The sequence below is a fragment of the Danio aesculapii genome, chromosome 5 (assembly GCF_903798145.1).
Source record: "Danio aesculapii chromosome 5, fDanAes4.1, whole genome shotgun sequence".
Taxonomy (NCBI): domain Eukaryota; kingdom Metazoa; phylum Chordata; class Actinopteri; order Cypriniformes; family Danionidae; genus Danio; species Danio aesculapii.
Window position 1 is genome coordinate 34834888 of NC_079439.1, and position 27813 is coordinate 34862700.

General features: G+C 37.3%; 1 protein-coding gene across 3 annotated transcripts in view; it reads right to left on the minus strand.

Annotated features, from left to right (window-relative positions):
* Positions 1-3814: 3814 nt before the first annotated feature.
* si:dkey-34e4.1 (carboxyl-terminal PDZ ligand of neuronal nitric oxide synthase protein) overlaps positions 3815-27813 on the minus strand; it is a 90174-nt gene continuing 66175 nt past the window's right edge. For 2 of the 3 annotated variants that reach the window (XM_056458046.1, XM_056458045.1), the window contains exon 11: positions 3815-7877. In XM_056458046.1, coding sequence (XP_056314021.1) covers positions 7352-7877 — 526 coding nt within the window. In that variant the 3' untranslated portion in view covers positions 3815-7351. Of the gene's footprint in view, positions 7878-15856; positions 16080-27813 lie in introns of all 3 variants that reach the window. The other variant, XR_008837836.1, reaches the window with a different exon arrangement.

Here is a 27813-nt window from a genome sequence, read left to right on the forward strand (position 1 = left end):
TGCATGGGCAATGCTTGGTCTTCTCTCGGGTAACCTGAAGCCCCAACTGGTCAAGATGCCCCATGAGCACTATCTCCCTGTGTATAACCAATTGGTCCTGGGACGAAGCCAGTATGAAGCCAGGTGAAAACCCTTGAAGACAGGGAGAGCCCGAAGGGGAGTACTTGAAAGTATGCGTCCTTCAGGTCTATAGCTGCAAACTAAGCACCTCAGCTGAAGGGATTGGCTCGATTGCATCCTTCACCAGGAGGATAGAAATCTCCTCCCACAAGACAGGCGGACAAGGGATTGACCCTCATGAAAAGTACTCCCATGAACTTGAGAGGGCGAACGGCAAATTGTAACACGTAGCCGAGTCTGACCATCTCCATGAGCTACCGCGACAAGCTGGGAAGCGCTAACCAGGCTGGCAAAGCCTGCGCTAAAGGCACCATCAGAGTAACCGCTGACATGCCAGCGGAGGGGCAGCTATGGAGGGGCGTGCTCAAAGCAGAGGAGCCGGAGGAAAAGCTAAAAATAAGACATTGTCTCTTACCTTACACAAGGACCAGGCAGAAAAAGGTGCCCTCCATGCCTGCATGAGGGACGGGGCTTGGAAGGTTTCACCTTCATTTTAGCCCCCACATAAAAACCCATCTAAGCGGTCCGGCTGCGGTGCTGTGGGACAAGTCCATCTCCAGTCCTACGGCCAAAGCAGCACGGGATAACACGGCTAACATGTCTGGTTCTAAATTCAAAACTTCACTGACAACCCAAGAGGGTGGAAGAGGGTCTGGATCTTCATGGGAGCATGTTAGCCCACCCTCCGATGTAGCGATGAACATCACGTTCCTGCTGTCATCTAATGAGAGAGCGGCCATCACGGAGGATAAATCGGCACTCTCACTCGAAGCTTGGACAGAGTGCACTGACAAAGTGTGAGGGTTCCGTGAGCCCAAGGGCGATGGATAAGCCCCCACTGTGATCCACAGGCTTGCCCATGCACTAACCCACTGGCAGGGAGCAGCAGGGGTGGCGGACCATAATGCTAGACTTTACCGCGACCTCAGTTGCGCTACAGTCAGGCCCTCGCAGTGAGGGCAAGAACTGTCCACGAGCACCTGTTCAACATGCTGGACCCCCGCACATGATACAGTACTCGTGCCTGTCATCTAGGGCGAAGAAACCACTTCATCCAGAAATGCACGGTCTGAACAAAATAAACCAGACACCTGTCTTTAGCAAAGCAGTGCAGAGAGCCACTTCTGGGATGCTTCTGTGAAGTGCAGCTGGTGCAAACGCAAGCATTGACCAGAGTGGCTACGATCAGTGTAAATCTGGATTTAGAAGCATCACATCAACCCATTCTAAAACTACATGCGCATACCGGGAATATTTCTTGTGCATACACACAGCAAAAATCTGGCATTTTACTGGTAATGTCCCAATACATGGTTGCTGGTTTAACCTGGTTCTTGCTGGTCATAAGCTGGTTCTTTGTCATACCCGCAAAAAAAAAAAAAACACATGCAAATGTGTCAAAATTACTGTTTTGAATGTGTCATTCAATTTTTCAGCAGGGATATTCCTCATCCTTTTATTGTGTTAAAGGTTACCCAGCCTTTCCATTCATTAACCACACTCAGATTGGAGGTTTTGAATACAAGAAAAAAGAATTTATTGAAAAATAAAGCAGAGATGTCTGAAAATAGCCCTTCAGGACAACCCAATGTCTCCCCTAGACCATCTAAAGAGTTTGTTTTCTGTTGTCTTGCTTTATACAGATTTTTGCTCCACCTCTGTGTGTTCTCATTTTAACTCGGACCATCTTTGGATAAGTTTTTACTTTACTGAAAGGTTAAGTATACGTTTAGGTGGTCATGTTATTCTTGGTTCTGCACACTCTGCAATGCAAGCAAAAGGCTATATACATTTGTCTCCCCACATTCCCCAAAGTGTTTACATACATTGTCATGTTTGTACATTAACTTAGTCATATATCATTCTCCTGAAATCCTGTCAGAGATATAGCTTCATGTGGGTATTTAACATGTATAATCAGTGCTTTACATATTAAGTTATTCTACAGCATACAGTAGCTTCTCAGGTGTTGTCCTGCTTCTCTGCCACCTCTCATTTTAAACCTACCATAGTAACCTTAGTTCACATGCTTGCTGCTGCACACTTTTAGAGAATACAAACTGCTGCACACTTTTAGAAAATAAGCATCTTCATCAATTGTTGTTCATCTAAATCTATCCTATCAGGTAGAATGTGTGTGTATTGATGTAGCTAGTGTATTGTATTGGTGGTGCAGTGTGTATATAGTGTTCCAAGGGCAGCAGTGAAAGGCCCAGAATTGCAACGGTAAGAGGCTCACATGAGCTAAATATTGATTGGACCGAAGAGTCTCCCACTCCTTCAGCCATTAATCCTTTATTATCATTCCCCTCTGCCCTTCTGCTCTAAAGGAGGATGAGGAAAGAGGAATATCCCATGTCCCTTGTGAAATGAGTGTCCTGTAAGAAAGGGATTCCCTTCTCTCAGCTGTAAGTGGAGTAGGAAGAGGGAGAATCCCACAGCTCACCAGGACACAAGATGATATTCTCATGTTTCATCAAATCACAATACTGTAGATACAAGTTAAGATCTTGCTGCTGTTTCTTGTGTAGTAAATTAGCACAAGTGGATTCAAATGCTTTTTTAAATCATTGATCTAAGATGATCACATGATGTCTTGAGTTCTCCCCATTGCTCTCATAAATTAGCCAGTTCTCAGGAGGACTAGATTTCTAGAGAAAGAAAAAGGTCAACCCTTATGTCAAATACAAATGTGAAAAGATTTAATGACCAAAATATCACATTGTTGGTGGAATTAAACCTGTTGTCACCAAGGAGCCATTTGGCCTTTAAGAAATATCTGCATGCATGATTATTTCCCATATAGTATCTGATATATGGCAATATATGACATAAAAGCTTATATCTGGTTATTAAACATATAAAATATGCAAATATTCCAAACACATATTTCCAAATATTGCAAAAATGGCCATATACATATATATTTTTCAACCATTGCAATTTCAAATATGTGCATATGCTCAAAAATATACATATTTTATATTTATACTTTATATATGCAGTCCAAAATTATTCACACCCCTGGCAAATTCTGACTTAAAGTTACTTTAAGACAAGAAATGACACATGCAACTCCCAAAAGATAAGATGAGGCATCATTGTGGAGAAAAAAAATCTCATCTTTTATTTACATTTGAACAAAAAGTGGCATGTCCAAAATTATTCATGCTCTTTGCAAACGGTCACAGTGTATGGGACAATCCAAAGTTCTATACCATTCCAAATAGTCCAAGCTGTTCTAAAGCATCCTAATTACACTAATTCATTGGGGACAGTAGTTTTATTAACCCAACAGGTGAAAACAGAAGCTCTTGGTTTGTGGACAGTCATGGCTAAGACAAAGGAGTTCAGTGAGGACCTGCGACTGCATATTGCGGCTGCTCACAAGTCAGGAAAGGCCAGTGGCTACAGTGCAAAGTAACAAAAAATAAATAAATATTAGATGTTCTGCACTTTAAAAAATCTCAGAAGATGTGGTCAGAAGCCAAAAGCGACACAATATAATTCCCTTAGTTGGAAAAAAATATATGTAAAGGGCAATTTTTGCAATATTTGGAAATATATGTTGCATATATGAAATATATTTGTTTGTGAAATCCTTACATATATTGTCATATATATTTAGGAGTTTTGCTTTGCACTGCTTATTTTGCAAAAAATATTTACTAATATTTAATTTTTCAGATCAACTGTTTTAAAATGTTGCACACATATATAGATGAACGAAAAGAAATAGTCAAAAAACCCAAACAGATGATGTTTATCACTTTTATTTCCATAAGCACTGTTTTTTATTTAAACAAAACACATTTAAAAAATACCATTCAATGCATCTCTTTTAATTCCTTCTTCTACTTCCATCGTTTCCCTTTCTCCTCCCTTCCCTTCAGTTCTCTTCTCGAGGTGTCATGCTAAGCCATATCAGCAAAAAGCACCTGTTCACGCCACTGCTTTCATAATGACACAAATCCCTCCTGTTCGTCCTTCTGTCCAACCACCCTCTAATCTGCCCCTTTTCATTATTATTCTCCCTGATACATTATAGTTTTGTGTGATCCACACATCCACAGCTTTGTTTCTCATTAAGCGGCACACTCACTTCACAGTTTTAGGTCATAGAAGTCTTTCCAGTTTGTTTAAAATAATGCTGATCTGGAGGCAATATATATTTTCAAATACTTATTCAAATTATATGTGATCCTTCAAAATGAATGAAAAGCATTCAGAGTTTAGAACTGACTCAACAAGTGGGAATGATTAGAATCTCTTAGATCTGTTTTTAATATGAAGGCGCAGTTTATATGACAACTACACAGCCAAAATAGAAAAATAAATCCTTTCCCAGCAGGCACAGGACGTCAACATGATGCCAGATTGACGTTGTACCCCAACATCGTGGATGCGTTGCATTTTGTTTGGAAATGAAAATCAGGTTGACATCAGAACCCAACATCAGGCCAACGTCAATGTCCAACGTCCAATCAAAAAACAACCAAATATCAATGTCTAATGATGTTACAGCTTGATGTTGTGTGGACGTTACCACTATGACGTTTATCAGACGTTGGATTTTGGTTGCCATACCTGATGAATAAATGTCAGTATCTGACGTCAATATGAGGTTGGATTTTGGTCCAACACAACCTAAAATCAACCAATTATCAATGTCATTTACCATCAAAATACCGTTGTCCTTAGATGCTGGCTAGACATTGAGTTTTAGTCACCTGATCTAACCTAATATTAACCACTTATGACATTGTGTACCTGCTGGGTTGTGTTTTGAAAAAAGTTTCACATTTACATGACAACATTTTTAAAACAATCAGCATTTACACGTCTGCAAAAATGCTGTATTACATTTGCCAGTCAAATATTTGGCACTGTGACCTTGTTAGTAAACAGTACCAGTAAGCAACTGACGATGTGCAGTTAAGCGCTTGTGTCTATGTAGAATTTGTCATGAGTGTAAGATGTTGGTTTTAATAAGAAGTAAATACACACTTGCTGAGGAAGCATTAGGAAACTTGAGCAACAGCAACACTACCATATACTCCGCCACTGTGTGCTCATTTGCTTTTGGCTTTCATCTACACCTTGCTAAACATGTACCATGCATGAGCATGATCTCATACTTTTCAAAGACTCTTGGTTTTGTGTATTTACATGGACACAACAACCGCAGTGTTTTCAAAACCGTCCACTTCATAACCTGTTTTCAGATTAACGCATTTCAAGAGTTCACACTTAGCTGATGACTGATTGTAAAGCGTTTTTGGCATGCTTTCAGAGACCGAGAGGGGAGTTTGAGCTCAGGCAGATCTCGAGAATTCCCCTGCTGTTTAGGGCTCAAGACAAATAGGGGTTGCTTTGGAGAGATATACTGCTGGCTAAGAGCTCATCTGTGGTGCCAATTTTGGTTTAGTCAATTCACTTATGTCGCATGTCTTTAGACGGTGGGAGGAAACCCACACGAGCACGAGGAGAACATCTAAATTCCACACAGAAATGTCAACTGGCCAGGTAAGGACTTGAACCAGTGTCATTCTTGCTGTGAGGCAACAGTGCTAAATACTAGGCTACCATGCAGCCCTATCAAGGAAAAGGAGGAGGAGTAGGGGTGGAAGGGGGGGATTCTTCAAGGCCAGGGGTGTCCAGGGGTGTTTGTGCTGGAGGGCCGGTGTCCTGCAGATTTTAGCTCCAACTTGCCTCAACACACCTGCAAGGATGTTTCTAGAAAGCTTTGTAAAGCACTAGAGTTTGATAATGCGAAATTCTGTCATTCGGCACTGCGAAAAGGGACGGGATTAAACAAGATGATTAGACATTAAAAAAGCGAGCGATTGCTACATGTTCAAATTTCTGTCCAGAGAGGTCATGTTTTGATCCTTGATTGGTCTCACGCAGTCAAGTGATGAGATTTCGCATGTCGGAGTTCACCAAGCTTGAACTTTGCATCGCAGCGACTTGCGAAACTTGATGCATGACCTTGCGTTTCAGGTCTGACGCATTTGCGTGCGTAAGAATAGAAGTCTATGGGGAGAAAAGTCCAGTGTGACTGCAGCTTAAGAGCTTAATTAGCTAGCCCAGCTGTGTCAGATTGGGGTAGGAACTAAACTTTGCAGGACTCTGGCCCTCTAGGAACGAGTTTGGACATGCCTGTTCTAGGCAAAGATAACTGAAGTATGAAACTTTGGTTATTTATAGTGAGTTAAGAATGGTTTGATTAGTGAATCATGTGCTAATGCGGGACCAGCCGTGGTCAATCATAAGCACATGATCCTCATGATATTAGTTTAGAAATAAACTTTACTTTGAGTCCAAAAATGCATTAAAAGTTTAGAGTTTTGGGTTGAAAACGTTGTCGTGCAAATGTCCACCTTAAATGTCCACCTTAGCAGATGATCTGATGGTTTATTCCAAGAAGAGATCATTGTGAGACCAGATGACTCTGCTTAACTGAGACAACCAGTGATTCTTTGTAGTGACTACACATTCATAGGATGTGTAAATTATTGCATCTATTGCATCTATTACTGCAACACCTCTGCCTGTTTTTATCCTTGCAGTCTTTCCACCAGGAAAAAGTGATAATTACCTTCCCTTATTCTACCTTGATTGGAATAAGGGAGGATGTTTGGCCTTTCAAGGTGTCTAGACATATAATCATGTCCCTATTCAATTCCACATCTTACAGCATGAATCTAAATGTGGATTCCTGCTAAACAAACAATAATAAAAACAGTTAACCCAATTTTTCATGTTTCTACAGCATCTGTACATACTTTTCACCAGTCTAAAATACTGTACCTGCTACATAACTGCTCTTTAGCATCCATAAACAATTCAAATAATATATAAATCCATTTGCGCTAGTACAAAATTTGGATCTGAACTTAGTAAAGTAAAAAACAAACAAAAAAAAAACACTAACAGAAGCGGTTCCTATCAACGTAGCAGTAGCCAATGCACTTCATTCACTGCTATAACTACTCATCTACAAAAATACACTATATCCATCTGTCAACAGTAGTCTACTCTGTATCCACATCTTCTTCATCATAACTTCTTAGAGATAAATTCATTTGAGGGCACTGTAGTTAAGACAGGCATCCTATTAGCATACAAAAGTGGAGTGATGGATCAAAACAACATGTGAAAGACTACCTATAAGAACTAACACAGGTATCATTGTTGTTGCAACTTCTCTTCTGTTTTGAGTAGGATTTCAACTCCTGCATGGGGTGTTGACATTATTGCTGGCGTCCTCCAGAAACTCATCTTCACTTAGGCTTATATGAAGGCAGGTGTCATTGACCGGTGAGGAGAATGGGACGGTTTGCTCAGGTGTGATCGAATGCGGTGGACTTCCTCCATCTGCAGCTGGATGATCCTCAGGTAAGCTGCTGCATGTGCTGGATGTGGAGATAAATGCAGAGCTCTGGTCATCGTCTCTGGATTGGGGGGATATGAGGGATTTGTCATCCGAACGAACGCCAGAATCCTCACTAGCTGAACATGACACGCTGGTGCCATTGGTGTGAGAATAGAAATCCCCAGGTGAAAGTGAGCACAGGGTGATATCAGGAAATGAGGAGCTAGCGCTGACATTTGGGAGAATGTTTCCATTTACAGCTGTGGCTATAGTCGAATTTCTGGACTCGGCTTCCACACCTGGAGAGAGAGTCCTGTTTGAACGTTTGCGGTTCAGGGGCTGAGGTGGCGGGTCCAGTTTAGGGATGATTTGTGAATACCTGTGGAAATCAAAAAAGGAGTAAAATGTATCTTAGCAAGTTTATCCGGGCTAAATTATTTCATAACATACTGATAATTAATACGTGTCACTGGACATTTGTTCTAACCAAGCACAACACAGCTGTCTTATTTGTAAACATGACATTTGTTTTGATTTTAGTCTATTTCTGGGTCCAAGCGCTCTATCAAACAGTATGGGGAGACTCAACAAATGGTAATAATAATCATTTACAAAGCGATGTAATACTTTTGAAAATCATGATCGAAATATTATATCCATGCCTAATATCCGATGGCCAGAAAGTGATTGATTGTTAATAAATTGCTAAAATATTGATGTTTCTGATGCAGCAAGTCTAGAGATTGTTGTGTACAGTATTTTCTCAATTCAAATGAGTAGCAGCTTGGACCTGGAAACAGTGTTCCATATGACACGACTTAACAAGCAGATAGCTCAGTTCAGCAAGATTATCTGGGTTATGTATACCAAGAAAAGAAGAGGTGTAGATTTATTAACCATTAAAGGCTGTTTTTTTATAGTTAACTAACACTTTTTTAAAATATTGTCTGGTAATTGAAATAAAGATTAAATTATATCTATCTCTTGAGAAAAAAAAAGTTACAAAAACTTCCATAATTGAAATAATTTTTTTTAAATGAATAATTAAAAAATATATATAGTACAAAAAATAAAATATTAAACTAACAACACTGAAAGTAAAAATAAAAACACGCATACACGTCTGGTTAGCTATCCAGGTAGGGACTCTCCACAGACGTAATGTTTCTGCTGTACAAACTGTATTTTCTAACCCCTACCCCTAAACCCAACCCTTAAAAGCAAACTTTTTTGCCATCTTGCATTTTATTAATATATGACCGTTTATTAGACTGGAAGGAAAGTTGGAGAAGGGGAACGAGATCGGGAAAGGTCAGTGAACCAGTACTCAAACTCAGGATACCTGAAGTGCTACACGAGGCAATGACAACATTCATTCATTTTCTTTTCTGCTTTGTCCTTTTACTAATCAGGGGAGCTGATTCCCACAGCGGAATGAACCTCCAACATCCAGCATATGTTTTACGCAGTGGATTTCCTTCCAGCCGCAACCCAACACTGGGAAACAACCATACACTCTTGCATTCACACACATATGCTACAGCCAATTTAGCTTACCCAATTCACCAAAACCACAGGTCTTTAGACTCTGAGGGAAACCGGAGCACCCGGAGGAAACCCTCCCAAACACAGGGAGAACATGCAAACTCCACACAGAAATGCCAACTGATCCAGCCGGGGCTTGAACCAGTGACCTTCGTGCTAACGATCGTGCTAACCACTGTGCCACCATAGATTTCAGATGCAAAAATCTAAATGTTGTTTGAAATTTTCTCCTAAAATGAGAATTTTTTTCTCAGCCTTCTATGTTTATGTTCAGTTATTTCACTTTAAAGGCAATGAAAAGAACTTGTAAATCAATATAAAAGTTAAAGTACTGAGCCTATATATAGGAGGCTGAGAAAAATGCTAATTTTAGAAGAAAATATCAAATGACATTTAGAGGTTTTTGCATCTAATCTCTCTCTCTCTCTCTCTCTCTCTCTCTCTCTCTCTCTCTCTCTCTCTATATATATATATATATATATATATATATATATATATATATATATGGATTTGTGACCAGTGATATTTCAGCAGGCAGAGATTCAGACAATAACTTCAACTTTATTTATAGAGCACAATTAAGTACAACAGTTGGCCAAAGTGCTTTACAAAGGTAAAAAAGAGAAAAGAGGGCAAATGAAGAAAAAAAAATAGTAACACAAATAAATAAAAGCAAAATTCCTTATATAATTATTTGCATTTAAAAGCACAATCAAAAAGATGAGGTTTTAACTTCGATTTAAAATCAGACAGCAAGGATGCATTTCTGATAGGTAGAGGCATAGTTCCATAGGACCAACTACTGCAAAGGCTCTGTCAACCCTGCTCTGCAAAGAGACCGCTGTACTGACACGAGCTGGTCGTCTTGAGATCTGAGTGCCCTAGTTTGATTATAGGAGGTGAGTAAATCCGCAAGATTATTGCGAGCTTTATAAACAAATAGCATATTTCAAAATACTTCATAATTTTGAAGTAAATTCTATAACTGGCAGTTAGCCAGGATTGTTGTAATACGGTCTCGTTTAGGACTGCATGGGAGCAGATGGAAGGCTGCGTTTTATAACCCTTTGAAAATGAGAAATAGATGAAATCAGCAGTCCGGCATATAAATAACCACAACAGTATTGTCGCGAGGAGATGAAAGCGTGGATCACAGTCTCAAAACTTTCCTTGCTTAGTAAAGGTTTTACTTTCGCTAGCTGACAGATGTGGTAAAAGCCGGTGCTGACAAATGATCTGATTTGTTTATTTAATTTTATGGAATTGTCCAAATAAAGTCTTTTACTTCATTCGTGAGGTATGGAATGCATGCCCCAAGGTCAGCAGAATGTTCAACATACAGTAGTGCTCTTAAATGATTTGGGTTTTGTCGTCAGTTAATAAGGTGAAATCGGCTGAGAGCCACACTTTCAGCTCCTCTAGACAGGCCACTAGTCTTTGGCATGCTTGATTGTCTTTATGTGCGGTAAAAATGCTGTAGAAATAAAGCTCAGTCAAAACATCATACTGAATGTCACGATTACAGCTAATTAGCAGCTGATACACAAAAGAAGTATGGCATTCATTGCTTATCACATAATGTCTGGTCAGGGCTTTGTGTCAGAATTGTAGCGAAATCAGAGCAGGGAGATGAGCTTATGTAGTTCACCATGCTGAATCATCAAAAAGAGCTCATGTGAAATTCTTTAAGACAGTCTCCATTATGCGTGTGTGTGTGTGTGTGTGTGTGTGTGTGTGTGTGTGCACTTATCTCTGTCCCACAGTCCCCTGCTGGGTGAATTAAGCAGAGAAAGAGGGGGGAGAAAGAAGAGAGGTGGAGAGAGAAAATGGGAGACAGAGCTGCAGGTTCTTGTATTGATGGCTCTACTAAAAATAACTGCAATGCAGTCACTCAGCATGGGACAGAGAAAGCACAACATAAGACTTTCGGTTTAACCCTATAACACCAATACATATTCAGCACAGATGCAACCCAAATTATTTTAACATAAATAAATACACTCAACTTATACAGACAACCTAAGTTAGAGTTAACGCCCATTAACAATAATAACAACAACATAAGGATAATTATAACAATACCTCTCCACCTTTTTTCCATATGTGACTGCTATGTTTCAAATTATGGGTTGCACTTCTGTTTTTGCTATCTTCCATTGATAAAAGACGGAAACAAATCAATTCAAATAATGAGGTTGCTCAACAAATGATTGATTTCGATGTTAAAGGTATATTTTGGCTTTGTGCTAATGTCATCTGTAATGAAAGTAATGTGATGCTTGGTATTTTAACTTGACATTTCTTTCACAAAGCTTTTTTCAGTGTTAAGTTTCATCCTTCCAGATATATTTCTCTTTTTAAAAATCACATGACAAGCATCATGTGGCATAGGAAAAAGCTAAATATAAAATAACTACAGTTGAAATCAGAATTGTCCCCCTGAATTATCCCCCCCCCCCCTTGTTAATTTTTTCCCCCAATTTCTGTTTAAGGGAGAGAAGATTTTTCTACGCATAATAGCTTTAATAACTCATTTCTAATAACTGATTTATTTTATCTTTGCCATGATGACAGTAAATAATATTTTACTAGATATTTTTCAAGACACTTCTTTACAGCTTAAAGAAACACGTAAAGGCTTAACTAGGTTAATTAGGTTAACTAGGCAAATTAGGGTAATTAGGCAAGTTATTGTATAGCGATGGTTTGTTCTGTAGACAATCCAAAAAAAACTAGTTTTTGACCCTAAAATGGATTTTTAAAACTGAAAAAACTGCTTTTATTCTAGCCGAAATAAAACAAATAAGACTTTCTCCAGAAGAAAAAATATTATCAGACATACTGGGAAAATTTCCTTGCTCTGTTAAACATCAAACAAAATGGATGAAAAAATCAAAGTGGGGCTATTAATTCTGACTTCAACTGTATATTAGCTTCCACACATCACATGATTTTGTTCTGTTTATTACAAGTGCCTCTGCAGTTTTGTTGTCTGCAGTATGTAATATTGACAGCTAGTGGTTAAACTGGGTACTGCAGTCCAAATTCAAAATAGTGGAGTTTTTTTTTTTCTTGTCCCCTACTTCCAGATTTCGGATTAATGAGCACAATGCTGTCAGGGGACATTGTAAATGTACAAAGACCTCAGCTTATGCCAGAAAACATAAATATTCTTATCTTAATTTAAAAAAATATGTAAAAGCCCAGCACAGTCACAGTTTTAGTTTGTTTATATTAATGAGTCTTCTTTAGTTTGTGTTAATTCTTTTTTTTTTCGGAATTTATTTGTTTTTAAAATAGCATTTTAGTTATAGCTGAAAATATATTATTTAGCAAAAATGTGCAGTATTTAAGAAAAATGAAAGGGCTCTTCCACTTTAAATTTGTTTCACATAATTTTGATAAAAAATCGTGACTAAATCATGACTCGATTAGTATCGCGAATCCTATTGAAGCGTGAGTCAGGTGAATCATTACGTCCCTAATGTTGACACATTTCAAAAATGTCAAAAACAGCGAACGATAAGACAGATGGTAATAACAACATGGCTGATGCAGCACATCCAAATTCTATTCATACTGCTCACTTAAGTTGAAATGCAAACGTAGTATCAGCTCAGACACTTTGCAGTACTGTTAATAAATACACCTACAGTTCAACACATTTTGAGTAACATTAGCATAGCTGTTACTTGATCCCTAGCTTGGCCTCCAGACTTTTCTGTTTCTTTTACTCTCTTTCTTCCAATTAGCATATGATCACATCAGCAATCCTGTCTGGCCTTCGACCAAATACTGTCAGGTCTCCTCCTCCTCTTCATCTCTCCAGAGAGCCTCCTGCCGTGTCTCCTCAGCTCATCTCTCAGGGGACTCGCATTGACTCATCTTCCTGTGGGTGTCCAAAGCTAAGTCGTTTCATTTTCAATATTTTTCCACAATAAACACATCTCCTGTCTAGCACTCCACTGACTATCAGCTATGTGTGTGTGTGTGTGTGCGTGTATGTTCATAAGTGTAAACAGCTCTAATAAATCTTTTGCATATTAGATCTTGAATAGCGTTGTTTGGAGCTCTTGTGGACAGGATGAAATGTTGAAATGTCACACCAGCCATTTAACAGGTCTAATAATAAAACCTTAAGTCTTGTGTAAAATGCCATAGCATCAACAAAGAATGAGTTTAATTTACTCTTCCTAATGCAAAGTCTCCTTATTAAATGCTGAACTTGTTAAGCTGTTGCAGAGGCACAGGAGCTGTGAATGGGGGCTGTGACTGATATATTGTGTTCATCAGATGAAATATTAAAAGCTCCCTAAGAGAGAACATTTGACGCTCCTCATCATGGTAATGTGTGTGTGTGTGTGTGTGTGTGTGTGTTTGTCTATGTGTAGATGGATCCTATTTTTGTTCTTAAAGAGGAATTTAGTGTCTGTGTAACATGCATAAAGCATCTATCCACCTGGCCTTTTGTCTCAGGACATGTATTTACTGTCTGTTCCTAAAGTGCGGACTGAGATGGGAAGACAGGTTTTTAAATATGCAGCACCTTTTGCATGGAACAATCTACAAACAAAGTTGCAGCTTAAAGATTTGATTTTACTAAATGCTTTAAAAAAAAAAAGAGTATGAATGATTTAGAAATTGAAACACAGGCGTGTAGATGTTTTGAATAGTTTGATTGTCAATGTGTAATTCATGTTAACTGTCAATTGCTTTTTGTTGTTGTCTGTTAGACCCATGTGACATGTTTACTGCCTAATCTTGGCCTGGACACTCTTGTAAAAACGATTTTTAATCTCAATGTGTCTTTCCTGGTCAAATAAAGGTTATAATAATAATAATAATAATAATAATAATAATAATAATAATAATAATAATAAGTATTTTAAATAATCCTGCGGAAATGTTATATAAAACAAAATTATTATTATATGGTCGTTTGTTCACACCAAACCACAGTATTAGGTGACTGAAACCAAAACTTTCTGAAAACTCCAGTCAAGATGAAGGCCCACTACAACTGGAGTTCTTGCCTCATGACATCAGTGCGTGCTGTTTTCTCCTTTTTGAGTGGCCAACATGGCTGAATTTACATTAAACGTGGAAAACCAATTAAGACAAATTCAACACGTCTAGGTAAATGAGTCACGTATTCCGTGTCATTCACGCATCAGGGCCGTAATTCACCTCAGTTCACACATTTCATTGACTTGTATGCAATGTACCTATGCAAATACTTAATTGTCTGCAGGTGAACACAGCCTGTTGGTTCAGCATGCTCTTAAAATGCAGCACAGTGAGTTTTTGTGTTTTCATGTGGATGGACATTTTTTTAAAATGAAAATGGGGAAAACTCAGTTTATAAAAACACCTATCTACAGTTGAAGTCCGAATTTTTAGCCTCCCTTTGTTGTTTTTTTTCCTTTTTAAATATTTTCCAAATTATGTTTAACAGAGCAAGGAAATTTTCACAGTAGTTACTATAATATTGTTTCTTCTAGAGAAAGTCTTATTTGTTTTATTTCGACTAGAATAAAAGCAGTTTTTAATTTTTTAAATAACATTTTATGGTCATTATTATTAGCCCCTTTACGCAAATTTTTTTTTTCTATAGTCTACAGAACAAACCATCATTTATACAATAACTTGCCTAATTACCCTAACCTGCCTAGTTAACCTAGTTAAGCCTTTAAATGTCACTTCAAGCTGTATAGAAGTGTCTTGGAAAATATCTAGTCAAATATTATTTACTGTCATCATAACAAAGATAAAATAAATCAGTTATTAGAAATGAGTTAATAAAACTATTATGTTTAGAAATGTGTTGAAAAAATCTTCTCTCCGTTAAACCGAAATTGGGGAAAAAATAAACAGGGGGGTTAATAATTCAGGGGGGCTATTAATTCTAACTTCAACTGTACATGTGAACTAGGCATGGGCCGGTATAAGTTTCTGATGATATGATAACCTTGGATAAAAATGTGACAGTATCACAGTATTGTGATTACTGCTCTAAAATGTGTTCTTTTTAAATGTCTGGATAAAAAAAATAAAAATAAAAAAAAGTTTTCCCCCATTGAACAAAATTCAGTACATCCTACTATAAAATCTAGTCCTACATTAGATTATACTCATTCATAACTCTTTATAATAGATTTAGAGGTCATGCACTAAATTTTGGCTCCTACACTTTATTGGGTAAAGAAGCTTATATGGTAATTTCATTGACATTGATTACAATGCAATTTTTGTAATATATATTGTCTTGTAAAATAAAGTGTAAACAATCCAACCTGTGGCAACAAACACGTTTGTAGACCATCTGTTGACCTTCCTTTTTTTTTTACTTGTTAACTATTTTTGTGTGTTTTTTATTCCTTAATTTTTATATTGTTATTAAGAGATAATTTAGTATGATACGTTTCTTTAAAGGACACTTGATACTGTATATTGACACAACCCTTACAAAAATACCCATGGTTTTAATACAAAAGAGCAATAAATAAATAAATAAATAAACATGTTTACTGCAGTTAAACCATGGTGCCCACAAATTAATGTATAATACTTAGATCATAATAATTAATGATGGTGGGGCAATTTGTACATGGTGATTTCAGGTTTAGCGCAATGTAAGTAAACCCTCTCCACACAAGCGTACAAACACACACACACACACACACACACACACACACACACACACACACACACACACACACACACACACACACACACACACAACTGTACTCATCATTTATCATCCATTTAGCATGCCAATGTAATTAAGGAAAATACAATTCCAGTTATACTCACAGGAGGCTGATAAAGTGGAGAGGAGGAGAGAGGAGAGGAGTGGAGAGGAAACAGAAATCAGCGATTTCAGACAAAAGAAGAGAGGTCAGGAGAGGGCAAGAGATGAAGAGAGAGCATCAGAGAGGGTTAGGAGAAGTTTAGAGAGGAGGAGGAGGAGGAAGAAGAAGAAGGCTGTTACAGGAGGAAGTGGATAATCAGAAGGGGAGGCTCCTCACACGTGCACCTGAGCAGAGAAAAACAAAATAAGTCTCTCTCTCTCTCTCTCTCTCTCTCTCTCTCATGCTCACACTCACAACAACCTCTTTACCCGAGAAAATCATCTGAATATCACCTGTTCTGACACCCTCTGCATTACTGCTATTATTATCACTGCATAATGCCCAGTTTACTGTGTTTTAAGTTCTATTGTTTCATGGTATTTTGACTTAATCTATTTCATAAACAATAAATTTGTCTCACATATTTTTTTCTCTTTCTCTATTTTAATGTATGAATTATTTAGCCATTTTATATTCCATCAGTCATTTTATAATGATATTTGGTCACAATAGTATCTGCAATAACAAACATAGTCATGTTATGTTGTATTCAGAGGCGCTTGGGAAAATAATCTTGAGTGACAGTTGTAAGAGTCAATTTAACCAAAGCATTTTGATGACGTTTGGCTCAGTGTGACTAAAACTACATTTGTATTAACATGCACCCACGTACCTAAACTCAACCAATAGTGTTTTCCAAAGCAAACAAGAAGAGAAAAGTACATCACAGCCACGTACTTTTAACACGATTTCACAATGCTTTTTTGTTTAAACTTGGTTTCTGTAACCATCCTTCGCCAGACTCAAACCTATGACTGCTCTGTGTCCCAAGTATGACACTGAAACAGAAGCCAGAGAAGCTGTCTATATGGAGATACAGCCATATCACCCTACAGCACAAGTCTGGCCAGTACCTGGATGGGAGACCACATGGGAAAACTAGATTGCTGTTGTAAGTGGTGTAAGTGAGGCCAGCAGGGGGCACTCACCCTGCGGTCTGTGTGAGTCCTAATGTCCCAGTATGGTGAAAGGGACACTATACTGTCAGTGAGCGCCGTCTTTCGGATGAGATGTTAAACTGAGGTCCTGACTCTCGGTGGTCATTAAAAATCTCATGGCACTTCTTGTAAAGAGTAGGGGTATAACTCAAGTGTCCTGGCCCTTACTCCCTCCATCGGTCCTTACCGATCATGGTTTCCCAATCATCCCCATCCACTGAATTGGCTCAATCACAGATGTATTTAAGTAACTTTTGTTCCATTTTTTCAGTGCTACATGAAAAACATCAATAATGTGTCCCTGTAAATGTTTCACACTGTAGTGTGAAAAGGAACAAGTTTGCAGTGTCATATTGCCCCATAGCATTTGTTTTACTCAGAGAATACAGGTAAATTTATGTCTAGACACACATTTGCAGTTTCCCAAAAATGTAGGCCTGAGCACGTATACTCCCAATGAGGCTGTGTTGCTGCAAGCGACAATTATAGGGGTTCAAATATTTCAAGACCTTTGAATTATTATAGACTTTTAAAGAAGATTTTACTTAAAAATGTTAAAGGCTGATTTATACTTCTGCATCAAGCGCAAGTGTATGCTCCGGCGCAGCCTTCACACGGTCGTAAAGCCCTCGCTGTGGCTGATGCTGATGTGCAACTGTCAACAAATGTAACTACATGTCACAACGACAAGTAGCGCAAGCTCTGTGATTGGTTGGCTTGGTAGCGCTGACGAGTGTGGGCGAGACTGAGAGCTGCGAACCCGTTGGAGCAAATGTTTACAAGTGTTGAGTCCCGTGAAGGAGCTCTAGGTGCAAAGTTTTGTTTTGTGTTTAACGTATGACTAAAGTTTTTGCACGTCCACCGATTCCTGCTTTAAAATGAGCGAGTTTGAGCCCCTTGTACATTAAGGTAGCATTCAGAAAAAATAAAACAACAGCGAAGAAACTCGACACAGCGGAACATAAACACCTACTGCCAGCTAGCGTTTAGGAAGTGTTATTGCAGAGCAACACAAACAGCATGCAGAAGTATAAATGCATGACTATGCGCAAGGCATGCGCCGTGGGTCACGCTGATCACTCGACGCAGAAGTATAAGCCAGGCAAAAAGTTATAAGTTATAAGCAAAAATAGACAATATTCATAACTTCTGACCACTGTGTTGAAACTGCTGACAACCTCTCAGGTCTTAAATTCTAAGTTTGTCATAAATTCTAAGTTTAATTTCAACCTGATAAAGCATTGTGGAGTCTTATGTCAACTTTCCAAAGCTACATATTTAATTAATTTCTGCATTTTTTAAAAGCGATTGGGTTTTTGCTATATGTGTGTGTGTGTGTGTGTGTGTGTGTGTGTGTGTGCATGACATGCGTGTGTGTCAAATATTGACATCAGTGTATATAGAGACAAAGTTGCTCAGAATGAGGCTATTGATATATTATTCATTATTATATTATAATTCAAGTTGATAGTGCGGGCTGCACGGTGGCGTAGTGGGTAGCACAATCGTCTCACAGCAAGAACGTCGCTGGTTCGAGCCCCGACAGGGCCAGTTGGCATTTCTGTGTGGAGTTTGCATGTTCTCTCTGTGTTGGTGTGGGTTTCCTCTGGGTGCTCAAGGTTAGTAAAGGAACTAAACCGAAAAGAAAATAAATGAATGAATGAAGTTGATAGTGCCACCTGGAGGAGATTTCTTATAATTTCTCACAGACCCTCTAATAAAGTGAACTACTGTAACACTCTTGAGTTTGATGCCGATCAGCTTAAAAATGATTTCTGCTCTGGGTTTGTTCTGATCATAATACAACTCCTGATAAACACCTTGCAAATACAATATTCTAAACTCTGCTCAAAATACCAATCAACTCTCTGACTGCACACAGGCTCTGACGTTATTTAGAAACATTGACATGTCCAGACTGAAAAATAGCCAAAAATCTAGGAAGAAGTCATGCAGTGTATTCCAGCTTTAAGTAACCCCCCACAGAGACACACATACACTTGTGATTAGTCTCAGTTGCAGTAATCAGCCAGAGAGAGGAGATTATTGCAGATCAATACTACAGCAAAGAGACTAATCCGTGACATTAAATCCCTCCATGCCTTCATTTCCGCACATTAACACAAACACACGGACACACAAACAAGCTTAAAATCACAAGGCCATGAAAACTGACCCACAGCGCAGAGTTCATCTTCAAATCAAAAGAGACAGTTTTCTGGATGGGCAGACAATAAATAAGCAACCTCACATGTAGGGAGGGATAAAAGAGCAGCACAAACATGAACAGAGGGGAGCGAGATGTGAGCAGTTTCAAAGCAATAAAGAATGAAAAGAGATGCCACTTATGACTGGCAGAGGAGGAATGAACTGATCCGAGTTCCAGCAGATGAGTTCACGCTGACATTAATGCCAGGAGTGACAGATAAATGAACATGTGATGGACAGGTGCATAAAACCCCAGTCAGAGCGAGGAGTGACTGCTGGACACACACTGAGACAGCAGACACACACACAGTCCGGTCTCACAGCTTCTACTGTACACTGTGCTTCCACTTTCTCATTATTTGTGACTGATGCTAAAAAAGGCCTGTTGTGTTTTGCCAATTGTTAGTGATTTGTGAAGCACTGCTCACACATTTGTCACTTTCAAATAAAGCAGCTTTTTTTCATGGTAGGTGATTTTCAATATATTATTTTCAAAGTATTATAGGAAGTTGGTAGAGGGAAAAAACATGCACAAAAGTATTATCTCAAAGAGTAAATTAACTCAAAGACTAAAGAAAAAATTATTACACTATTGTATATTGTTTAATATACAATAATTGTGTATTTAAAATCATTACATTATTGTAAAAACTTTACATATTATTACAATAAAAATTATTTTAGGCTTTCTATTGTGTAAAAAATATTTTATGAAATAGTATTTGAAGCAAAGATTTCTGGAGGATGTTTTAAAAGAAAATATTATTTTAGTTTTTCTGTCTTTTGATTGTTTGTGAAATTTCCAAGCAGTTTCAGAGTGAATATTATGATGAAATCATTCAATTGCTTTCCTAACTTTTTATGTTCATTTAAGACTAAATTTGTTGTGTTTAAAGAAAAGATTGACATAATTAGATGTTATTATTATTATTATCATTATGTGTAAATGTTTAAACACACACCCAAAACCAACAGTATCCACTTTCGCTCCGCTTCAAATCGCGTGTGCAGAATCCGTTTGGGAAACAGCGTCTATGTATCACTATGGAGCGCGTCTGACAGTCACGCACCGCTACATGAACTGACTGTTTTGAGGATTGCATAGGAGGGGCAATGGTGCCTGTAAAGTAATAGCAGGGAATCCCACCGTTTTTATATTTATTTCAGTGCTTTCATGCCTAAATAAAATGAAAGCACAGAACAGATTGATTTAAGAGCAATGGGCATCCACTGGTGATTCGGCGGTATGGTTTGCATATAAGAAGGATCGACCCTTTAATGTTTATTGCAGAGGTGACCAAAGGTTTTCCTATGAAGGGTCAAAAACCAAACTTGATTGAGGCTAGTGGGCTGAAGGTAAATTTAGTTGCCATGGGTCATTTCCTAAATTATTTAATAATGTTTAAAAATGACTAGAAAACACTGCTTTATATTTACTAGTACAGTTTTTTTACATTTAATAATACACTTATTACAATAAAAACAAAATCATCTCATTTATAACAGTATTACACTAGTTTTTGCCTTGATTTGCTTGCTGGTGTCTTCTGCATAGTCCTCTATGCGTCGAGTGACTATTTACATTTAATCGATGTCAAAAAACTATGATTCATTTACAACATTAAATTGAAACATTTCATTTCTGTTTGCTTTTTTGTAGCTCAGCAATAAAACAAACAAAAAAGGTTACGTCAAATTAGAAATGATGATCTCTGTATTAAAGGCATTCTCACTCTCTTCTCAGATAGGATGGTGAGCCAAGTCAAAGGTTACAATGGGCCAACTTTGGCCCACAGGCCTACTTTGGACATCTCTGGTTTATTGCTACCCTTCATAGTAGGAGTGAAAATACTGGAGAAATACATGGAAATCACTTTACAGGATGATAGCGGGATTGAATTGTAAAATTCGAGAGAATCCTGGGAAAAGGGTTGGCAGGCATGCAGTATTGGGAAACACCCATACACACTCGCATTTACACACACAGTCATACACTACGGACAATTTTGTTTATTCAATTCACCTGTACCACATGTCTTTGAACTGTGGAGGGAAACAGGAGCACCCAGAGGAACACGGAGGAACATGGGGAGAACATGCAAACTGCACACAGAAATGTGAGGTGACAGTGCTAACCATTGAACCACCATGCCATTTCCTTTTAGATCAATTTAATCGATCTCTGCTACACTCATTACCTAGATGCAGACAATATTGACCAGATTAAATAAATTTTCCTTTTGAGAAATAAAAGAACAGCTAGCATTATGGGTCATTCAAATGATTATCTATCAAAACTGAACATTGAAAAAATATCCCATTATTTTTACATTTTAATTCTGAAAAAATCCAAATAAAATATAATTGTTGAGATAAATAATTAAGGTGTTAGCACCATTCTAGAAGCGTGTCACCATTTTGAAAAGTTTATTGTAGTTTCATTTGCTGCACAGTAAACATCTGCAAGTGTACAAAACCTGAAATTTATATGATTTGGACTCTGACTAGACTTGGTTTGAAAGAAAATGGGCCCTATCATACACCCGGCGCAATAAGGCGCAAGTGGTGTTTCCAAGACGTGCTGCTAGTTTCAGACCAACGCAACCCTAATTTTCCAGTTTTTGACCACGTTGTTTAAATAGCAAATCAATTTGCGGCACTTTGTAGACTCATGGGCGTTCTGGTCTGGAAAAGAGGTGTGTTAAGAGGCATTGTTGGCGCGTTGCTATTTTGAGGAACTAAAATAGACTGCGCAATAGACCAGCTGAAAGCAGATTCAGCGCAGAGCGCGTCAGTTGTGCGCCTCGCTTACACATTGCTTAATACACACAGGATGTACAGGATACAGAAATATCTTTACATATGTAAAAGAATTAAAGGATTAAAATATTACAAAAGTTATTATTTTCTAATCTACGTAAATATAAAAACCAAACTTTCATGCCTTCTTCATTTCGGGGGCTTTTTCAATTTATTCTTAACAATTTGCTTTTGTATAATGTTATTATTATTAGCAGTATTATTCATTATATGCATATTTTTATTTGTTTTATTAAAAACAAGCTTATATTTTCCCACCTGTCAGGTTTTAGATCATATGGGGCATAGCATGTCTATTTGGATATAACTTTTTTGAACACACTTCGTTATTATTGTTCATTTATTCGATTGCTGGAAATTAGAAATAAATTTAGAAATAGTTTTGAAACAAATCTTTGCACTTAACAAACAAAATTAATTATGTATAGGCTATTGGATATCTGTGCGTACAACACGTTTCCCTATCCACGAGAGTGAAAGCGAAAGTAAACAATGATGAGATGCTGTAGATGCTCAGTTTAACTGTTTTCTCTCTAGTAAAGTGTTCAGTTTTTCCACTTTCAAAGTCCGCCATGTAAATAGCAAATGCGCTATGGCGCGGTGCAACTGGCTATTAAAGGGAATGGGAGATGAGACTCTGATAGGTTTATTCTCAAAACACACCTATAACTCTATAAGAGAATAAGCTCAAACCTGTTAGACCATGCGACACTGCGCAAAGTAGATTTTTCCGTTCTTAAATTAGCAAAAGTGGATTCTGACACACCCTTAATGCATTTGTGCCCTACGCTTTGGAATTCGCACACGGATGGTCAAAATAGAGTCCCAAATGTGCCATGGTGCGACACAACTGACTCTTAAAGGAAATGGGAGATGAGACTCTCGTTAAAATAGAGCCCAATACTCATAAGTATTTACAGGGCTGTAGAGCAGGTACAGAAATGAACTGTGTATGGCGCAGGTGTATTTACTCCTGTGATAGCAAAACTTTCACAAATCGCTCTCGTTTGCTGATTTTATGTTCAGTAAGTTCTTATATTCACATTATTTTTTTACATTTTAAATCTGAAAACAAAATATAATTGTTGAGATAAATAATTAAGGTCTTTTTCATCATTCTAGAAGTGCATCACCATTTTGAAAGGTTTATTGTAGTTTCTTATGCTGCACAGTAAACAGCAGTACATTTTAACAAGGGTTTTCTGCACCTGCGCCTTGCACTGCTCATTTCTATATCTGCTCTACAGCTCTGTCTCTACCCGAGCTCATCCTGGGAAGTCTTATGAGTATTGTCTTTCAAACCAAGTCTAGTTAGAGTCCATATATATATATATATATATATATATATATATATATATATATATATATATATATATATATATATATGTATAGCTTTTGTTTTCATTATTTTTTGCTTATTGCACCCAGTACTTCAACTGGCATCGAACTACAACATGAAAACAAAACACACTCACAGCTTTCCTTCTGACAATACTAGGCATAATGCATATTGAACAAACAATATATGCTTTACCAATTAAAATAAAACAAGGACTTTCTTTTTTGTGTCTTTTGACAGTGAATTCTTGTGTCTGTTCGAGTAACTAAGTGTGTTGTTAGCGTATATAAACAAATCAGTAAGTGTATGTTTACTTGTGTGTGCGAGGTGTTTTGCAAGCTCTAAATTGCTCTAATAAAGTGTGAAAATTAATGTCTTCTGTGCGAGAGACTGCAGCTATCCACAGGGACACCGATAATTGTGAAATAAATCACTCTCCCAGACACACACACACACAAGCTCTTGAATACATTTATACATTTATAGACACACACAGAGATGTCGGCAGGCAAATCACATACATTTTTCCGTTTTTAAACCTCTTTGCAACAGAAAATTGAGCCATTTTGATAGAAGTGATAGAGAAGGAATATGTTTAAGAGCAAGTGTGTGTGCAGAGCTCAACATCTGTTTACTGCTGGTGTTAAACACACACACACAGTCAGAGCGATGAATGTGCAGTATCCAACAAAGGTCAGAATTTTCCATTACTATCCAAGGAAACCCGCCAAAAGCCAGTGTGGAAAGATTGCTCTGTGCCTTCTAATACACTTTCATTAGATTTGTTTACATTGCTCTCAACCAATATCCATTCCGACAGGTCTGTGTATGAGTGAGGAGAGAGGAAAAAGGAGGTCAGAGAGGAGGCAGCATTATGGGAATGAACTTTAGAAAACTCAAATACCAGCCAAGTTTGGTAAAAAGTCAAAACTTCACAAGCATAAACGTCTGCTCAATCGATTTCAACATTTTTGCTGAGTCTGAGGCTAAATCTCAGTAAGTTCTGCTGTGTTTCTGGGTTTGTTTTGGTGCTGCTCCACTCACTTCCATAAAACGGACACACTGTGATTATTCTGTCCAGATGTTGCAGATCAAGTTTAAGATTTAACCGGCAGTGTGTTTAAATCACAGATCGGAAATGAGCAACTCGGCTGACTGAGACAACTGAAACTTTCAACACATTCAGATGTGCTCTAACATTGCTTTTTAGCACTTTCTGCTCCATCTTTCTTTGGTACATTCTTTTTAAGTTTCCTTTTTTATGTGTACAAAATTTTGGAGTTGATTTTATTCTCATATTTTGTTGCAAAAAATAAACACATAAAATCAAAAAGTAATATAATCTATTTTACGAAATTTTTATATCATTTTAATGTGGTAAAATACAACCTATTTTGAATGTAATTTACTTCTGTTATAGCAAAATATTTAGCATTCATTAGTCCATTTGTGACAAACTTTCACAAATTGTTCTTGTTTGCTGATTTTATGTTCAGTAAATACTTATATATTATATTATATATGTTATAATCAAGGGCTGCATGGTGTCGCAGTGAATAGCATGTTCGCCTCACAGCTAGAAGGTCGCTGGTTCGAGCCTTGGCTGGGTCAGTTGGCGTTTCTGTGTGGAGTTTGCATGTTCTCCCTGTGTTTGCGTGGGTTTCCTCCGGGTGCTCCGGTTTCCCACACAAGTCCAAAAACATGTGGTATAGGTGATTTGGGTAGTGTATGAGTGTGTATGGAGGTTTCCCAATGATGGAAGGGCATCCGCTGCGTAAAACATATGCTGGATAAGTTGGCGGTTCATTCCACTGGGGCGACCCCAGATTAATAAAGGGACTAAGCCGAAAAGAAAATGAATGAATGTTATAATCATACATAATTCTATATTATTGTTTTATATAATTACATATATATTAGCAAAATAAATGTAAAAAACAGTAATGTTTGTAGAAGATTTTAGAAGTTAATTAAAAATGTCAACATTGAAATACTGTAAAATAGGCCTGTAACAATTTATCGATATCCAAATGTGTGCATACGCAATAGTCACATCGCAAAGATATGAAAGTCTAAATTATAGTTGACCAGGAGCCACATAATTGTATTTAATCACTGTTTTTATATGGAATGTATATAATTTATGCAAAAAAAACCCCCAAAAAAACAATCATTTCTTTTTTTTTACTTCACTCTTTTTACATTTCAAAGTGAAAACAAGATAATTTCACTTACCCCACTGGCAGATAAATTCCTTAAAACAAAAAATAAATAAATAATAAAAAAAAAAAACTCTTAATTTGGACTCATTTCTTCTGAAAGTGAAAACTAATCAATATTTTTACTTGGTCTAAGATTTCTTTTGGATATTCAGACTACAATCTAAACAAAACAAAGTAAAAAATCATTCTTTTTTTGCATTGTGATTATTCAATTTCTGTACCGAATACTGTTCGACTCCACAGAAAACCATCAAATAGAGCCATTCAAACCATCTTCTGAGACTGCATATATATAAAAATAAAACATCGCAATATCAGCCTTTTCCAATATCATGCAGCCCTACTGTAAAAGTATTTTTGTCACTTCAATCAATTTAATACATCCCTGTTGAATAAAAGAATATACTGTATGTCTATCAAAAAACAAAAGAAAGGAGAAAAAAAAGACTCGAAGCTTTTGAATGGTGTTTTGTATTTATACATAGCTTAGATTTGAAAAAAATAAAGAGAGCACATGTAAATTATCGGTTTCAGAGAAAGCAACATCTGGATTTACTCGATTTATTAAATGTGTTTTGAGTAAAATGCTTGTTTTTTTTCCTATAAAGTTCTGATAAACTTTTTAAAAAAACAACAACAAATAAATCAAATCATTTTCTTCTATTCAAATAAAAATATAGTTAATTAGTGCACTTATTGTTTCCAGAAAATGACACTTGGTCAGAATAAAACAAAAGTCTTGTCTGAAGTTAAAACACTGGCATCATTTTGTGTAAAAAGTAGATGTGGCATTGTATGGCAGTGGTTCCCAACAGGGGGGTCCCGGCCCACAAGGGGGTCTAAACGAGTTCTGTGGGGGGTCGCGTCATATTTTAAACATTTTTTAGCAGTGGACAATTAGGAGAACGATCATGTTGCATTTTTAATTCATTTTATCCCCTGGCTGACCAATAAATGAACAAATTTGTAGTTCGTTCTCCACAAAAAAGATTGAGTCTCACTGATTCACCTTCAGCAGCTTATAGTAATGACCCAAGCATACTGGACCCAGATGAGGAAGTTCCAAACATTTCGGGTCACAGCACTAGCAATTCTGAAAACACGAAATGCAGGAAATACCAAGAGGGTTACCTGAACTATGGTTTATTCCTTTTTTCAAAGCAAAGTCCCTGACCCAGCCACAATGCACTTTATGCGCCAAAGTACTTGCTAACGAATGCATGAGGTCATGCAAATTAATAAGACATTTGCAGACAACTCATACCCAATACCGCAAGGTGCACCCATTACAAATGGCCTACTGATGTTTTGCTTTATTATTTCACATTAGGCTATTATTTGTGCATAAACATATCTAGATATAGTAATAAACATACCGTTTGTTTGAAAACAAAATATTTTTGTCATCCTTACTGCAAACTTATATAAGCGATAATATCATTAAATGTGGAGGGGGGCCTTACAATATTTTCCAGGGGAAAAGGGGGTATCAGGCAAAAAAAAAGGTTGTGAACCACTGTTGTATGGTATTGGCCCTTATACTAAGCTCATATATTCATACTCATACTAATGAAAACACACCAATACCAAAGATCAATACCCAGTGATGTCACTGACACAACTATTTCAGTACACTTTCAGGAAGCTCCATCAGCAGAAACACAATGTCAGGCTTGGCAGTGTGGAAATATTTCAAATTAATGATGACAACTAGGGTTTAGTGCCTTATTTCAGTGCAGCTGAAATGTATCTTTTTACCTTAATGAAAAAACTAATGTGAACATCAGAAAGCTTTCATTATAGACCATTTCAATGTGATTGAGCCATTAACATTTCCTGCTTGTTATCATACTATTCCATAACTGTAATTAGAGGCAATTCAATCATTCCTTAATATTAAAACCGCAATCATAACATTATTTATCAATATGTGGCTCTCCTTGGATTCTCAGAAGCTCTAGAAATTAAAAATGTAAAACAGGAAATATGTTGGGACCATTGTTTTTGTTTACATCCCTCAAAATGGTCTATTCAAATTTAAGATAACTTTGTAAATGCTACTTCCGTGTTAACCAAAAAAAGAGAGGAGATCCTTTACTGTATGAACTCAGCTGCTCAAACTTTTTTTATTCTGTTGCCGTTACACCCCCCCCCCCCCTCCTCAAGTAGAACTAGTCTGCTTCAGCAATATTTTTAATACTATTAAAGTTTTAGTACTACTTTTAGCTAGAAAAGTATAGACAACCCACACATTGCACACTACAAACTTTCCTCTGCAAAAACCCAGAGGTGTACAAAAACAGTACTTTTATTATGAGTACAAAATAAAAAC